The sequence below is a fragment of the Hesperophylax consimilis genome, chromosome 14, assembly GCF_061612785.1.
Source record: "Hesperophylax consimilis isolate HC1 chromosome 14, BYU_Hcon_1.0, whole genome shotgun sequence".
NCBI lineage: Eukaryota > Metazoa > Arthropoda > Insecta > Trichoptera > Limnephilidae > Hesperophylax > Hesperophylax consimilis.
The window spans coordinates 7,214,974-7,232,648 of record NC_142849.1 but is presented as its reverse complement, the minus strand read 5'-3'; the positions used below and the strand labels follow the sequence as shown (position 1 = coordinate 7,232,648).

General features: G+C 35.5%; 1 protein-coding gene across 7 annotated transcripts in view; it reads right to left on the bottom strand.

Annotated features, from left to right (window-relative positions):
* Nucleotides 1-17,675, bottom strand: part of Fmr1 (synaptic functional regulator FMR1) — a 49,281-nt gene that overhangs the window by 10,455 nt on the left and 21,151 nt on the right. For 4 of the 7 annotated variants that reach the window (XM_089639471.1, XM_089639476.1, XM_089639474.1 and 1 more), the window contains exons 8-12: nt 13,801-13,953; nt 11,309-11,446; nt 4,291-4,498; nt 2,839-2,989; nt 513-663 (exon numbers count right to left, since the gene is read on the bottom strand). In XM_089639471.1, the coding sequence (XP_089495597.1) occupies nt 513-663; nt 2,839-2,989; nt 4,291-4,498; nt 11,309-11,446; nt 13,801-13,953 (801 nt within the window). The remainder of the gene's footprint in view (nt 1-512; nt 664-2,838; nt 2,990-4,290; nt 4,499-11,308; nt 11,447-13,800; nt 13,954-17,675) is intronic. The other 3 variants (XM_089639473.1, XM_089639475.1, XM_089639472.1) reach the window with 2 other exon arrangements.

The window sequence follows — 17,675 nt, the reverse complement described above, 5'->3', positions numbered from 1 at the left end:
ACAAAACAATATCGCTATAACGCTGAAGAAATGTGAAGATTAAAAAAACGAAATGTTTATCTTACAGCTATAATATTTCAAGTGCAACACAATACCCGACCCTAATTCCACGAATTGCCGGGTACCTAGTACACATGTCACGAGAGCTGATGCCTAATTTTTACTTCACAGAGTAACCAATCATATGTTTCTCGTAATATATTGTTACTCTAAATATACAATGCGTTTTGACGTCTCCCGCGCTTTACCAATAGTGTACAAATACAAAAAAAACGTTTTTAAGCATCTCCCGCTCTCTACTAACAGTTTGTAAAAGACACGTTTAAGCGTCTCCCGCCAACTATGTGTTAATATACTGTATTTTTTTCACACGGTGTTGTGTGGAACGTATCCCCCTGCATAAAAACAGAATTAAGTGTATATAGATATAATCAAATCATTCAAATGAAATCACAAAATCATATTGGAAAAAAGTATTTATGGTTCTATACATAATATTGGAAAGTACTTACTCTCTGCATACGGGGGCCCCCGTTTTCAGTAGCGGGCTGTGTGCCGTTGGGGCCTGCCTCCCCCCGGTTGCCTCCCTCTCCGCGGCCGCCCCCGGGTCTTCCACCCCCGCCCTCTTCACGGTTTCTGTGCATCATGCCACCGTCACGACTTCTGCGGGAAATGTTTACACCAATCAAGATCTCCACAACATCGAAAGTGGAAATGTGCATTTAAACTAAGCAAGATCGTGATTCAAATAGGGAAGTGCTTACACCAATCAAGCTCTGTACAACTTAGTTAAGTGGAAATCGGGGGTTGGGGGGGCAATGCAATACATAGAGGCTGTAAAACTCTTCATGTCCCAAAAAAGAGCAAAAATACATTTTTATAAATACAGTAGAACCCCCGTTAATTCGAATCCCGATAATTCTAAAAAACGCGTAATTAGAAATTATTGCCAAAAAAAATTTAATTTAATTCGAAATTGGTTAATTCGTAATTCGATGTATATTTTTGTCCGCACACGAAAATTTGTTTGTGTAATTCGAAAAAATTCGATTTTTGCGAAAATAAATCATGAAATTTCAAAAATCTGATTTTAAGACATCCGTGGCGGTAAAACGTCAAAAATGTATTTTTACGTGGTTATACATCGTCCTAATTAGTATTATTATTTTATAAATCTGAATCGATTTACACTGGAATGTCATACTTTTTTCAATTTATTCGGAATATGCGAGTTTGAAGGGCCGAGAAAATGAAAAACGTTTTATGCGGAAATATGTCGTAGTTTTATGAATTTATTTTGAATATCTGAATATAAAGAGTAGGCCGCGACTGATATCAGCCGTGAATTCTCGATAGATGCGGAAACATATCGTATTTTTACAATATTTACTTAGAATATCTGCTGAGGTAAAAGCTCCGGCTCGCCGGAAATCGGCCGAAAAGATTCGATTCACGCGGAAATATGACATATATTTACGAATTTACATCAAATATCTGAATTTAAAGGGTCGGCCGCGAAATCTCGATTTACGCGGAAATATATCGTATTTTTACAAATATACATTCAGATATTCTAAATAAAGGGCCGGCTGCGACGGAAATCGGCCGCGAAATCTCGATTTACGCGTAAATATATCGCATTTTCACAAATCTATTTTGAATATCTGAATTTAAAGGGCCAGCCGCGACGGTAATCGGCCGCGAAAATAAAGGAATAATTCATATTAATACGAATTTACTCCTACGATACTACCCGGATTTGAAGGGGCGGCCGAGAAACTCGATTTTCGGCGCCTTTTTTTATTCATAAAATTTCGAATTAGGTGGGAATTCATTAATTCGAAATTTGATTTTTGATGTCCCGTAGATTTCAAATTAACGAGGTTCTACAGTACTCAACTTATAAATCAATTTTTTTCATAAATCTATTGTAATTTACTATCATTCTTATTTTCATGAGCCATCAACAGTTTTACAGCCTCTACGGACTGAACTACCTTGACGGAAATGTCAATAGACAAAATATCACAATATATAATAACAATCAAAATATCAATACCTTCGAACAGGTGTAAATATTTACACTAATCAATATTACCGTAGCTTCAAACAGGTACAGAGTGACAGTAATTTAGATTGATTAATCGACTCAAGAGGTTAAAAATAAAACTGTGAGGTTTGAACTAAAAAGCAGGTTCAACAACCTGACCTAGTAATGCTGGAAGTAATCTAAAGGTCGAGCCACGTTTTGAAGCTTACTGAAATGCCAGAAGGTATTATGAAAATAAAAAATAAATAAGCATTCAATGATAGGGGGTTTCAACTGTTTTGCCTTTAGTAAAAGCATCTAAATATTGCCATGAAACAGTAGTTAAGTAGTTACACAATAGATATCATTACAATGCATGATCCATTTATCTTTTATTTATTACTAATACAATTTTGTGTTTAGTTTTAAATAACAGAAAAAAATTATACTAGAACAGTAATAAAGAAATAACATAACTGATAAACACTAATAGATTTGCACCACGAGATTAAGTAATATAGTCCTGCCACTGAGAGTCGCATATTAACCGATCTTTCTGTTACATAAGTTTGTTCACTTGGTTTATAAGATGGAGAAGTGACAAAGCAGCCATCAGCGGTATAGCTGTAGAGTACCGTGTGTAGAACAGAGGTTAAAAGAGAGTTCTCAGCAGCAGGACTACTGGTTATATGGCCCTGCCAGCGAGTGTTCCGTTGTTAACCTAATTTTCTGTTGGATATTTAGATATGCGGTATGACAGTTAGAGTAGGTACCGAAGGATGGAGAATGGTTGGTTGAGTATAACTGACCTGTCCTGTGGAGGCCGCGTGTTGGGCCTGCCACCCCCCCTGCCGCCCCGATAGCCGCTGCCAGAGGAGGTGTACTGCTGCGGGTGGTGGTGCGGGGGGCCCCCTCCGCGGGAGCGTTCCTCTGACACCTCGGGGGTCACGCGCCGGGAGCCTAAGGAACATAACACATACATCACTAAACAGTCTGCCAATTATTATTATAATATAAAGTCACTAAATGAGGGGAAATTAGAATTTTCTGATTGAGGTGATTCACACTCTGTAACATTTCGCCCTTGACAACTGTTTTATTATTTATTTTATTTAGGTGATTTTTCATAAAAACTCTACCATCCAAATTAGTATTATTTGATGATTATCAAATCGACGATCAGCACCAATTTGAATTTATAACATGATGCAAACAAAACACTGGTACTCGGCCCGTTTTAACTTTTGATAAAATCGTGATCTGTTATCAAGCTTAAAAAAAAATAGTCATTTCCAACAAACTTCCTGTGTCTGTTACTACAAAAAATGTGAACAAGCAAGTCGGAAATAAGTAACTCTGGTTTTATCTCCCTTCACTAGTTCAGAGTACAGTAATCCCAATTGAATCCTATAATTTCTATACCCGCTATATCCGATTTTTTGACAAAATGATCTGAGTATGACATCTTGTTCACATTTTTGCGAGCAACAAGAGGAGCCTAAAATTGAGTTTCAAAACCCTCCTTATCATGACCAAAAACCATGTTAAAACTGCGAGTGAGAAACCAAATCCGCTATATCATACAGAAAGTCACTATCAAAACCCGCTATATCGGATTCAACGAATCACAAGCAGTTATTTTGCCAAAATACAATATGGCCGCCGCTCTGACGCCACGCTCGTGTGTCAAAATGATCTACGCGTGAGTTTCTAAACCCGCCATGTCGCCTCAGTTGACTTTCAAAATCACGAAGTGAGTATCAAAATCCGCTATATCCATTTTATTTATCGAAATTACTTAATTATTGCTAGACATATATAGAAAATAAATGCTTTTCGAAATTTTATTACTCCAATTCATTATATAAAATTTTTTAATGCATTTACTTATGTACGCTAGAGATGTGACAGTTTTTTGCGGTTTTCTCCAAATCAATGAAAGTTGATATAGCGGGTATAGAAATTACACGACTCAATTCACCACCACTAAATAGATAATAAAAGTTCTTCTTTATGCTGTGGTTCCTGGCAATAAACATTTTGTTTTGTCCAGTCTCTGGAAAATTTTAATTTAGTGTATATATTCATTATTATTCCACCATCAGGTTCATGGCATAAGTTTAGACCTTATCTATAGACATGTTTGCGATTCTGGCAAATTACAAGCTGACCAAAGAAAAACCCTCTATAACTCTATAAGGTTTTGGTCTTTTGAAAAGTATAATAGTTTTACATATAAAATAAAAGAAATGTGTTCTTACCGGAGTTGTTATACCGGGCAGAGGGCGGTGGCCTGGCCCGGCGAGCCCTGTCGTCCCCGGTGCGCCGCGGCTGCTGCGGGCCTCCGTAGCCCATGCCCGAGGAGCCGGCCCCCCCGCTGCCGCCCGCGCCCCCACCCGCAGCGCCACTTGACATGACACGCAGCTGCTGGTCGATCTCCGACTTCTCCTGTCTTAGTTGCTCCACTTCCTAAAAGTAGAGCGGTCATGTGCAATCCGGGGACTAGGTTCTGCATATTTTTTTATAGTTAAGGAAGTTACACTGCTTCTCTAAATAGTATAAAATAAAGTTGCTATCCGCATCTGTCTGTTTGTGCACTTAGTTCTTCTAAACTATGCTATGGATTTTGATAGGGATTTTACTATCATTTAGAGAATTTCTTCCGGAAGGTTTATTATATAATACATATTATATATATACAGTAGAACCCCGTTAATTCGAACCCCGATAATTCGAAAAAATGCATGATTCGAAATATTCGCCAAAAAAATATACATAGAAATTTTTTTTCATACAAATGATTTTTTAATTCGAAATTCATTAATTCGTAATTCGAAATTTATTTTTTTGAAATATACCGCATTTTTACGAATTTATTTTGAATATCTGAATTTAAAGAATCGGCCGCGAAATTTCGGTTTACGCATAAATATATCGTAGTTTTCGAATATCCGAGTTTAAAGGACCGGCCGCGACGTTAATCGGCTGCGAAAATTTGATTTGCGCGGAAATGTATGGTATTTTTATGAATTTGCTTAGAATAACTTAACTTGAAGGGCCAATCGCGACGTAAATCGGCTGCAAAAATTCGATTTAAACGGGAATAATTGGTATTAACCGTTCGATTGCCAATCGTCGACTTCCGTCGATTCGTGTTTTAACAAAGATTGCCGATTGTCGATTTCTGTCGATTGCGTCAGTCGTGTTCTGATTCGCGCGTACGTCGGGTGTGGTGCTGCGGCGTTGGTAAATATTATTCTAATATTATCTTAATAGTTGTAAGATCGTAGTAAACCGTTTAAATTTCAGATTCATTTATTATTTTTTTTATTTTAGTTAATTGAAAAAATATAACGTCGAGGGCGTCCTCTGAAATGTCTGACAGCGGGAGCGACGATTTCCACTCCTCTAATTCAAGTTCAAGTAAGAGTAGCTCCGATGAGAGTGATGTCATACCTGTGTTTCCCAACCGCAGGATGCGAATTTCCAGTAATTCTTCGGATCGTGACTAAGAAATGGAGAGTAACACCGGAAATTACTCATTTTCAAATGTACCTCCCGGAACCAATTTTTCTACCGAAAATTCTCATTTTTTCGAAACGCCTGGACTTCGGGATCCTCCTACGCGTGATTCTAAACCAATATCATATTTTGATTTATCGAAATCCTTGAAAATTCAAAGAATTTATGGGGTTTTAAAAAAATATATAGTTTCATAAAAAATAATGTTTTTTTGGTGGCATTTTACAAGCAAATGTATGAATTTTTTGGCACTCAAACGGTTAATAAGAGTTTACTCCAAAGATACCACTCGAATTAGAAGGGGTGTCGGAGGAACTCGATTTTCGCCGTTTTTTTTTTTTTGTTCATAAAATTTCGAATTACGTGGGAATTCGTAAATTCAAAATTAGATTTTTGATGTCCTCTGGATTTCAAATTAACAAGGTTCTACTGTATATGGAAAAAGTCGAGCAACGCCGGTACACGCCAGCTAGTTAAATAATAAAGTTAACCTATCACATCTGAATGAAACTCTGTACCCGAGAGGTCAATAGTCCTATGTCCAAAAAATATCAAAAATGAGTTTTGGCAATCGCTTTGCAAAAAATGACTCCTGTCACAATTAATTTAGAGGTACATACATACCAATTTTGAGAACTGTCTTGTAAAAATTTTTTTAAAAAAGGACCATCTACCTTTATAGTGTGGAACCATAGACATATGAATATTAGTAGACCTGCCCTAAGTGATTAAAAGCGTATTATTCCCCACTCCCCATACCGGTTCCATTGGAGCCGGCTGGGCTCGCGTATGGCTTCCAGTGAATCTTGAGAATGTGACGTCATCATTCTTGTTCGAACTAGCGTCGAGCTATGGTCGAGGCATTTTATGAAATAACACGGCAAAATAGTGGCTTGTGATATGAAAACTTGTAAAAATAGATGTGAAAAAGAGAATAAACCCAATTGTCGTATTACATTCCATATGAAAGCATCATTTTAAGCTTATTCACATCGTATAATATGAATCAGTTGTAGAAACATATACTATTACATCGAGATACATCTGGTCGAATGTAGCGATTCTCAAGTGTGCGCATCGTTGTTACTGGGAAGTAAATTATGAACACTTATAAAAGTGTCTTAACTAAATAAGTAAACAAAATATTCGACTCTGAAAATAGAAGAAATTTTTTTTGCCGAATTTAGACTTCGCAAATTTGTTCATAACGTGGCGAGTAATTTGCGCTCCCATGTAAAAATGTCTATTCATTCAAAAGCAGATTTTACTTTAAAGAACTAAATGGTGATATTAAAATGCGAGATGCCTATATACTGTCAGATTGATTTATTGACGAATCACAGTCAGCTTTACCCCCTTCGTTCTTCAACAGTTGATTTTACCCCTCACCTTTAATTTCTAGTCTATATATTCTTATGTCTGTGTGTGGAACTAATATATGATAGACTTAAAATGTATTGTAATGTATAAATCTATTAAATACCATGATGAACTTGCCCTGGGATGAATTTTTTTTCGTTTATTGTAGGAATTAATGAATTCTGGTTTCTCCAATCAAAACGTGGTTAGAGGTCTATTGGAGGTACTAGGTAAATGGAGGGGACCCGGGCGTGTCGTTTTTTTTTTGATCAACGCCAAAGGGTAAAGGCAACTAATCAGAGGGGTTGATGAAAGTTCGAAGTAGGCAGGCAACACCTACCTTATTGATTTATTATCATGAGAAAGAATTTTTGAGTTGATTTCACGAAATAGTGACGGTACCAGATGTTGAAGTTAAAGCTATTTTAAAACAAGTGGTTGAATTTATGATGCTAACAAAAAACTAGAAACATGCACTGCGTTTATCAGAGACCTCCGTGATGGTATTTTGAATTCTTAGATTTAGTTCAGTGCAGTCGCAATGAGTTTGGCAGGTTGGGGCAGACAGGAAAAAAAACCCCTAACAAAGACAATAAAAAAACTAAACTCCGCTAAGCAATGTTACTAAGTGACTTATTACATAGGGAATGTGCCGCGAAATATAGTAACGTAATTTTGTTAAGGATTTGGACGAATTATAATCATGATTAACGAGGTAAATCACATTTTAACAGGACGAGTTTGGAAGTTGCTTAATTAAATTAAAATCTCGCAAGAAGATTTAAAAATAAAACCCCTTAGATAATATATAAGGGGTTTTATTTTTCATAAGAATATCTCCTTCCTCAGTCTTAACTTTTTATGGAGAAGTTTGAAGAAGTGGCACTCGACACGGCTTCGGCTGTCCCTAAAGTATAAGTAAGCTACGTCGACGATGTCTTCGCCATTTGGACTCATGGAACGGAGAAACTAAACGAATTCCTGGACCATCTTAATTCTCTCAACAGCAAAATTAAATTCACAATGGAACTGGAAAACGAAGATAAAATCCTGCCTTTTCTAGATGTGGAGGTGATGCGAAAACACGATGGTAGCCTAGGGCATACCGTATATAGGAAACCAACCCATACGAATCGGTACTTACACGCTGATTTGCACCACCACCCAGCGCAGAAGAGAGGACTTATCCATACATTGGTGACCCGAGCGACCAGAATATGTGAAGAACATAAAATCGGAGCGGAACTTACGAAGCTGACCGATGCACTGGGGCGTAACGGTTACCCAGCAAGTCAGACAAGGCAAATCATAAGAGCCAAATCTGCACCAAACGAAGACAGAATTGAACAAGAGTCGAAAGGCTGTGCCTTCCTGCCTTATGTGCACAATGTGACAGACAGAATTGCCAGCCTATTGAGAAAGGAAAGTATCAAGACTGTCTTCGGAACAATGACAAAGATACAGGACTTACTGAGGTCTGCAAAGACTAAGTTTCCTCTGGAAACAGATGGAGTGTATAAACTCAGCTGTTCCGGATGTGACAAGGTCTATGTAGGCCAGACAGAGCGGACTATTTCCAAAAGGATTTCAGAACACTTCAGAGGTTGTAAACTCGGCCACCCTGACAAATCGGCAATTGCCGAGCATTTGATTGACACCGGGCATTACTTTGGATTTGTTCCTGAAGTCCTGGGGAGACCCAAAACTTACAGAGCACGGCTGATTACGGAAGCCATTAAAATTCATAAAAATCCCGTAAACATTAATAGAGACGATGGAGCTAAGCTCAATAGTTCTGGGTATCCGGTAATTGACGGCTACACCAGAGCTAAACGAAGAAAACCACTTTAAATAAAAAAATGATATGTTAATGTTAGCTCAGAGGGTTGGAGCAGCCAACACGGTATCACAACCTCATACGTAAGCTCACATTTCACCACAACCTCAAATAACACATCTGCCCTGATGATGGACACTGCAATGCTATCCGAAACGTTGGCTAAGGAGTTAGCGCAACACGGCATAACACCCCAAAAACAAATAACAAAAATACTTTTGGCCGTGAAAATCTTAAATCATATTTGCGGTTAAAATCATTTAACCTTTCCTTATCTGTGATGTGTATTTACTACACATTGCTTCTAATAACTTTAATAACTCTATAAATATAATATATTCTGGGTTCAGATTTTAGGTATTCCTCCGTTATCCATTTATGCACTGAATCAAAAAATAATATATTACATAATTTTCAAATTCAATTAAAAATCAGAGTTTTTTTGTTAAAAATCGGGAACAAATACACCAATAAATCAACCGTGTGATACTAATACGCGAAGAGTGTGCGAGGAAATGACACACTATTGATGTCCCGCTTTAATTCGCAATGAGGGAACATGAGACATCCACACTTCTGCAGTTGTAGTTTTTGATTTAGACCATCGATACCTACGACCGCACAGCTGTTTGTACCAGCCGCTAGCCAGTTGGCCGCGAACCGTCGTTAGAAGTGGACTCCTCGCACGTTTCTTTAGCATCTGCCGATGGTTTTTTCATGTTTTCAGCAATTAAATTACAATTATTATCACTTTTGATATAAAATATAATAAACATAAGCGATTAGCTATGAATATTCATATTTTTCCGATATTAAATCGCTTATTTTGAGATGTGTATTGACTACACAGCACCGGAACGCATGTATTTTTTTAGCACAGTAAGGGAAAGGTTAATGTAACAACAGCATGAGTATCTTACTGCATGTGCGTGTGTTTGGGTTGTATAATTATTTGGAATGCACTGAGATGATGAATTGGTAAGTCATATTATAAACTAATTACTAACCCTTATTTCCTGTAGATTTCTCAGAGAGGTGAATGCGTTCCAATACGTGGTAAACAAAATAATTCAATTGTGTTTTGAAGTTAGGGTATTTAAATTAAATAAAATCACTTATCCCCGGGATTAAGAAAAGAGTTTACATAAATATATTCAGTACTCCTGAGATGTAATAATATTAAAATCTTGAACAGAAGAATTCGTGACAATATGTAATGGTTGGAGTCCGGACCCTTTAACAAAAGAGGTCATAAATTATGAGACTTGACCATTTCAAAACAAAAAAAGATGACGAACGGTTAATTTTAACACGTTAGATTACTAAACAATAGGCATTAGTTGGGTTGCGGGTTAGTGTATTTTTCGTAATTTAATATGATTTAATAATTCTTCAATTTAACATCTAGGTATACAGAATTCATAAAATATAAACCATTGTATTTATGCGATGTCTAGGATAATACGAGAAATCGGTTCAGAACCCGACGAACGGTTATTAGTCAAAACAATCCATAGTCAAATCATTAACCTAAAATCTTATGCACCTTGAATTGAATTTGTCTATAGAGAATTTCACGTACTTGTATTTAATTGTCCCATTGTATTAGCACATCATCGACTGCAGTAACCAGAAACGTTTGGTGAGCAAACAAGGTAGGGAAAAGGTAGTTAAAACTAGGGTAATCGGTCATTGTCTTATTTTAAAACCATACAGAATGTAACACGCCTCATCTAAAAGAACCAAAGTTACCACAACCAACTAAAAAGATCCTTCAATGAATTAATCACTGTCGAAACAAAAAATTGACACAACGTGACATATTAATTCGATAAGATTGAAGGGTTGACGTACCGCGAGAAGCGTTAAGGTTAAAAGCTACAACGCGTAGAAACCTAAACGCGAGGATCGGCCTTGAAAAATTACAAGGCGTAGATCGCAACAACTACAGAAGAAAACGTATACACAATATAAATACGGAGGTAGGATCATTACAGTGGCAGCCGTGACCAGGAGCCTACGGAAGAAAATATACACGAAATACCAATATAAAAAACTAGGGTCATCTCAATACTTTATATTAATGTAAAAGTAAACATTGATTGTTTTTTTGTAGCTTCGTCATATAAATATCCTGAAACTTTTTAATTCAAAGGTCATCTAAAACAGGCTCACTTCGACACTGAAAACATCTAAGCGGGACAGGCAGTCAATTCCAATGTAATGATTTTAGCTAGATATGCTGAACAGGCAATTCTTTCATTTCAAATCCATTATTTCAGCATAATTCATAACAAAATAACATCAAAATTTAAAAAAGACGTTTGATTTATGATTTAATCCATATGCATCATTTTACCTATAAGTCATATACCTAACCTCCTAACCTTTACAAGTTCTCTAGCATTGTATAAGAGCTTTGGCTATGGGTTGTATGGTCCAAAAACAAGAGCAAAAGTACAAGTAATATTTTTTTAAATTTATACCAAAATGCAATGTACTCAGAAATAATCTAATCTGCTTTATTATTAAAATGATGTTTTATGACTGTATTCGCTTACCTTGAGATGTGACAAATAGTACTCCAAGAGAATCTTAGCATTGGCGATACTTTCCATGGTACCGACAAACACAAAGGGCACGTGACCTTCCTCACGAGGTATGGTGGGATGAGGTTCATTATCTCCTTCAATTTTGACCTACAACAATCAAACAGCAATGAATATAAATTTCAACACCCGGGCAATACCAACAACTCGATAAACATTCTTTTCTGACAAGATTTTAATTACTTTTTAAAATATTAAAATTTCTTTATACACAGTAAGATGTGTTAAAAACCAACTAATTAAGATTGTGCCCAAGCAACTGTAGGATATACAATAACCACTCAAGCGATTTTTGGCATATTATGGCAATTTTGCAAAACGCTTTGAGCCGCTTGCCATAATGTGCCAAATTCATCTATCTTTCGTATAACTTTTTATTTTTTCAAACCTCTCAATCTACAGTTTGTGTTAGTAGAAAGCCGATATAATACTTTCCCATTTAATGGATATATATCTCAAATCGATATCCTGTGGCTGATTCTATATGCGTCTAAATTCCAATATTGTTTATTATCAACCTTATTATCAAAAGTTTGTTCTCGAAAGCACGCTTGTTAAAATGGTGTAAGTGTAAGTTTTATTTGATTTGTTAACATATTTATATACCAATGTATTCGTAATTGAATTATCTATCTATTTAACCAGTTTTCAACTCATGTGAATAAAAAATGTGACTTTTTTCCATTTTTTTCTAAACAAAGTTTGGATTCTCCACCTCATGACTTTAACATTGTGAAATAGGCTGTCTGTGAAAAACGATTTATTGAACTAATATTATTCTTATTGATAATAATTGTAGACGGTGAATGTATCTTTTTAATGTAATAACAGTTCTTTGTGGTAAATGTATTAGATATCCTAATTTAGTGCATTCAATTGCATTCAAGTTGGTGGCCCAATTTAAAAATATATTTTTTCATACAATACTTTTGATCAGCTGTTTGTTAACAATTAAAAATTGGGTCTTCTAATATATATTTGTATCTGTGATTATTAAGTACGCCATAAACAGACAGAAATAGAAAATAACCAATCTTGACCCAAGAGTACCTCACAATACAAAATTTCAAAAGAACTAAAATAAAGTTTATGATTTTTTAATAAATCTTTAAAATAATATTATAATCATCGGCTAAATAGCACTATAAACAGTTTATATGTCTCCATATTACAATTCGAGGGTATGATTTTATTAAATCTAGATGGGAAATGTCGAAATCAAATGCTCAGAAATCACTATCGCTCAATTCATTTTTCAATTATTAACGCGATCGCTCGAGTGGATATGTAAAAATGCTGAAAACAAATCAATATATTTTTTTATATGAATTACACACATAATTTTTTCAAGGGGTTATTTCACTCAGGTGATCAAGAGATGAACAGATTTGGTTTTTATAATGTTGTGATTAATAAAGTGTTTTGTAAATGATGTTAAGGAATAATATGAATGGTATGGAGACTTGAAGGTATGGGAATAGTTAACAAATAAATAAATAAAAAAAACAACCATTACTGCTCTGTTTTACATACAACAGTCATATTGAAGAGTTTCCTGGACATCTTCTGGAATAGGAACAAGCGGCCATCTCAATAGCAAAGCGTTTCTTTCACCGACAGGAAGATTATATATTTAAAAAAACACAAATGTGGAACACACGGCCAACCTACCATCAGCCGCTGTCGTATGGTGGCTAGAGCTGTTTGTGAAAAGGTCGGCCACTGGATCATCAAACTGATGCTGTTAATGATTTAGGAAAAGCTCACAAAAAAATATTCCAAGCGTAACATGACCTATCTCAACATTTTGACAATCACTTTTTGGGTATTTTTAAGTGGGAACAACATACTGCTGAAATAAAAAGGAGTTTGGATCATTATTTTATGATCACTAAGTTCTACTGATAATTTTATCAATACGATAGTCTTTGTATTCGGAACCCACTATAGTCCCAAACATTGGACTGAACATGGGTCAGTGCAAAACACAAGTCTCTAAAAAAAAAAATAATTTTAAAGAGACTTGAAAGCGGAGAGTTCTACGAAGTTAGAGAGGGAATATAACATTGATAAATCCAGTGTTCAATTTGAAAGCTTAAAATAATAAAATTTTTAAGTCCCGGAAAACGCCAGTTTCAAATTTTCTGAAAATCCAGCATATATTCAAAATTCCAGTAATCTGAAAATTCATTTTCAATTGTTCGGATTACAAAGACTGTACAGTACTGCTTTATCAGAGATATATTTTTAGTCATACTGACATGACTGGAGTGCTTTTAGAATACAGGGCAATTTGGTCAAAAATGTGATAGATCATAACAACTTTTAAATCAATCAATCAAAACGAAAATGTTCACAAACGCCTCTATGTCCACAAAAAAAATATTAATCCTATTTTAAAATTAGTAAAAAAGAAATAGATACAAACGTATCTTAGCGCTCACACTACTCACTCTAACTACGCCGCTCTTGTCCACCATCTCCTGGATGGTGCGACCGTTCTTGCCAATCACTTTCCCCACCAGGTCACGCGGCACCTGCAGCAGGTCCTCGCTGTACTCCAGCATGGAGCGGGCGCGCTTCACTGCCTCGTCACTCTGCAACACATACAAAACATGTTAACCCTAGGAATGCGGGACTATTGCACAAGCAAAGTACTGTGAATATCATTTCAATTGTTGCCAAGTAAATTCCCAAATAGATTCAGATATATGCTGAAAACATGGCTCATAAGTAGAAATACTTTATACGAGCCATCATTATCAATCAATAGTTGTAATTCATTACATGTAGATTTGGTGTTATTTTAGTTTATGTGTGCCAATAATAATAATAATCTGAATACAGTAGAACCTCGTTAATTCGAAATCCAGCGGACATCAAAAATCAAATTTCGAATTAACGAATTCCCACGTAATTCGAAATTTTATGAAAAAAAAAAAAAAAAAATACGCCGAAAATCGATTTTCTCGGCCGCCTCTTCAAATCCGGGTGGTATTTTAGTTGTAAATTCGTATTAATACCAATTATTTCTTTATTTTCGCGGTCGATTACCGTAGCGGCCGGCCCTGTAAATTCAGATATTCGCAATAAATTCGTAAAAATGCTATATATTTACGCGTAAATCGAGATTTTGCTGCCGATTTCGGTCGCGGCCTACCCTTTAAATTGAGATATTCGTAAAAAATACGATATATTTCCGCGTAAATCGAGATTTCGCGGTAATTTTCCGTCGCGGCCGGCCCTTTATTTCAAATATCTGAATTTGAATTCGTAAAAATACGATATATTTCCGCATAAAACGAGGATTCGCGGCAGTATTCCGTCGCGGCCGGCTCTTCAAATTCAGATATTCGAAATAAATTCATAAAAATGCTATATATTTACGCGTAAATCGAGATTTCGCTGCAGATTTCGGTGGCGGCCCACCCTTTAAATTGAGATATTCGTAAAAATACGATATATTTCCGCGTAAATCGAGATTTCGCGGTAATTTTCTGTCGCGGCCGGCCTTTTATTTCAAATATCTGAATTTGAATTCGTAAAAATACGATATATTTCCCCGTAAAACGAGAATTCGCGGCCGTATTCCGTCGCGGCCGGCTCTTCAAATTCAGATATTCGAAATAAATTCGTAAAAATATGATATATTTCCGCGTAAATCGAATTTTGTCGGCAGTTTTTCGTCGCGGCCGGCCTTTTAAGTTCAGATATTTGAAGTAAATTCGTAAAAATATGTCATATTTCGGCATGGATCGAAATTTTTCGGCCGATTTCCGTCGCGCCGTATTTTTTCAACGCGAATATTCTAAGTAAAGTTAGTAAAAATACGATATATTTACGCGTAAATCGAAATTACGCGGCCGAGTTTCGTCGCGGCCGACCCTTTAAATGCAGATATTTGGCGTAAACTCGTAAAACTACGACATATATCCGCGTAAAATGTATTTTCTCGGCCCTTTAAACTCGGATATTCGAAATAAATTTGAAAAAATACGACATTCCAGTGTAAATCGATTCAGATTTACAAAATAATAATACTAATTAGGACGATGTATAACCACGTAAAAATACATTTTTCGGCGTTTTACCGCCACGGCTGACTTTTAGATTCAGATTTACGAAATATTATGATTTATTTTCGCAAAAATCAAATTTTTTCGAATTACACGAACAAATTTTCGTGCGCGGACAAAAATAAATTTCGAATTACGAATTAACGAATTTCGAATTAAAAAAAATTTTGTATGAAAAAATTTTTCAGCGGAAATTTTTTTTGCGAAAATTTCGAATTACGCGTTTTTTCGAATTATCGGGGTTCGAATTAACGGGGTTCTACTGTATCTCATAAGTAGTAACAATGTTATGTATATTTATAAATTGTATTAATATTATCTATACATATTTACATTGTACATCCTGTTGATAAACTGCATAATTGTAGTTTAACAGGTTAATACCTTGAAGAACAATAAAAAAATATATTAAAATAGACAACAAAGATGCATTATTTCATTGGCCACATTTCTTAACCAATCATTACTTTAAAAAATCATCACTAATTTCAACAAAGGACTCACAATTTGAATCATTCGCTATCTATGGAGACTTTTATTGGGATTTGAATTCGGGCTGAGCGCATACTAAGGGTCACAGACAAGGTTCACTCACATAACAAGTTTTCATACTTTAAGCCTTGGGAGCCGGAGCCCTGCAATTGCAGTGCTGAACAATTGTGCCTACAAACGTCACGAAGCACTGCAATTGCAGTGCTGAACAATTGTGCCTACAAACGTCACGAAGCACTGCAATTGCAGTGCTGAACAATTGTGCCTACAAACGTCACGAAGCACTGCAATTGCAGTGTCGACCTTATACATTCATTTTGCTGTCGGATATTACATCTACTGGGTTTGTTAAAGACAAAAACAAAATGTCACTTGATCAAGTATGGTATTGTCTTCATGGTGGCCTTAACAAAAATGTATTTTTATTTATTGAATATTCTTAACGGCTCCTACGGGATAAGAAATATTTATTGGTTCCTTAACCTCTCAGAAAAAGACTTTTATTTACTTTGTGTTCCTTTGCGAACTGTCAAAACGTGAAAATTTTTGTGTTATTCACGAGTTTTGTTAAAAGCTTCATAACTCACGTTTTGGGAAACGTAGCCTCATTCTAAAAAATGTTTTGGAAAGATTATGAAATTCACTATCGTATTGTTTTGTTATACCTAAATATTTGCGTTTCTAAATATACATTTTCTGAAAACGTCAAAAATATGTAAAAATCGCTGACCATTATTTCAAAGCTGTGAAAAATGTACTTTTTTCTGAGTATCATAAAGAAATAACACTTTATATATTGAAGAAATATAATTAAAAACTATTAGTCACCTCAAAATATTAACCGTCCAAACTAAAATATTTTTAATAAATTATTTAGAAACGCAATAAATTATGAACGAACAAGATGACAGATCCAATCGACTTAGATAATGCACCTCTACATTCCATAGATATTCTTGAATACAGACGCGTAGCGTTATTCATTATCGATACTCTGTTTTTTAAATCATGGGAATCCGTATACTAGTGATGGAAATAAATCGATTTTTGTAAAATCTCGCGCGTTTACGTGAAAAGACGTTCTAATGTCTTGACCGCTATTATCATATTTACGTCTTTTGACGTTCTAATGTTCTGAGTGGTTAAACCTAATAAGTTTCAATATAATATCAACAGATTGTTACATACAGTAGAATCCCGTTAATTCGAACCCCGATAATTCGAAAAAAAGCGTAATTCGAATTTTCGCCAAAAAAATTTCCGCAAAAATTTTTTTTCATACAAAATGGTTTTTTAATTCGAAATCCGTTAAATCGTAATTCGAAATTTATTTTTGTCCGCACACGAAAATTTGTTCGTGTAATTCGAAAAAAATTGATTTTTGCGAAAATAAATCATAATATTTCTTAAATCTGAATCTAAAAGTCAGCTGTGGCGGTAAAACGCCGAAAAATGTATTTTTACGTGGTTATACATCGCCCTAATTAGTAGTATTATTTTGTAAATCTGAATCGATTTACACTGGAGTGTCGTATTTTTTCAAATTTATTTCGAATATCCGAGTTTGAAGGGCCGAGAAAATACGTTTTACGCGGATATATGTCGTAGTTTTACGAGTTTACACCAAATATCTGAATTTAAAGGGTCGGCCGCGAAATTTCGATTTACGCGTAAATGTATCGTATATTCACGAACTTATTTCAAATATTTAAATTTCAAATATTTGAATTTCAAATGGCCCGCCGCGACGG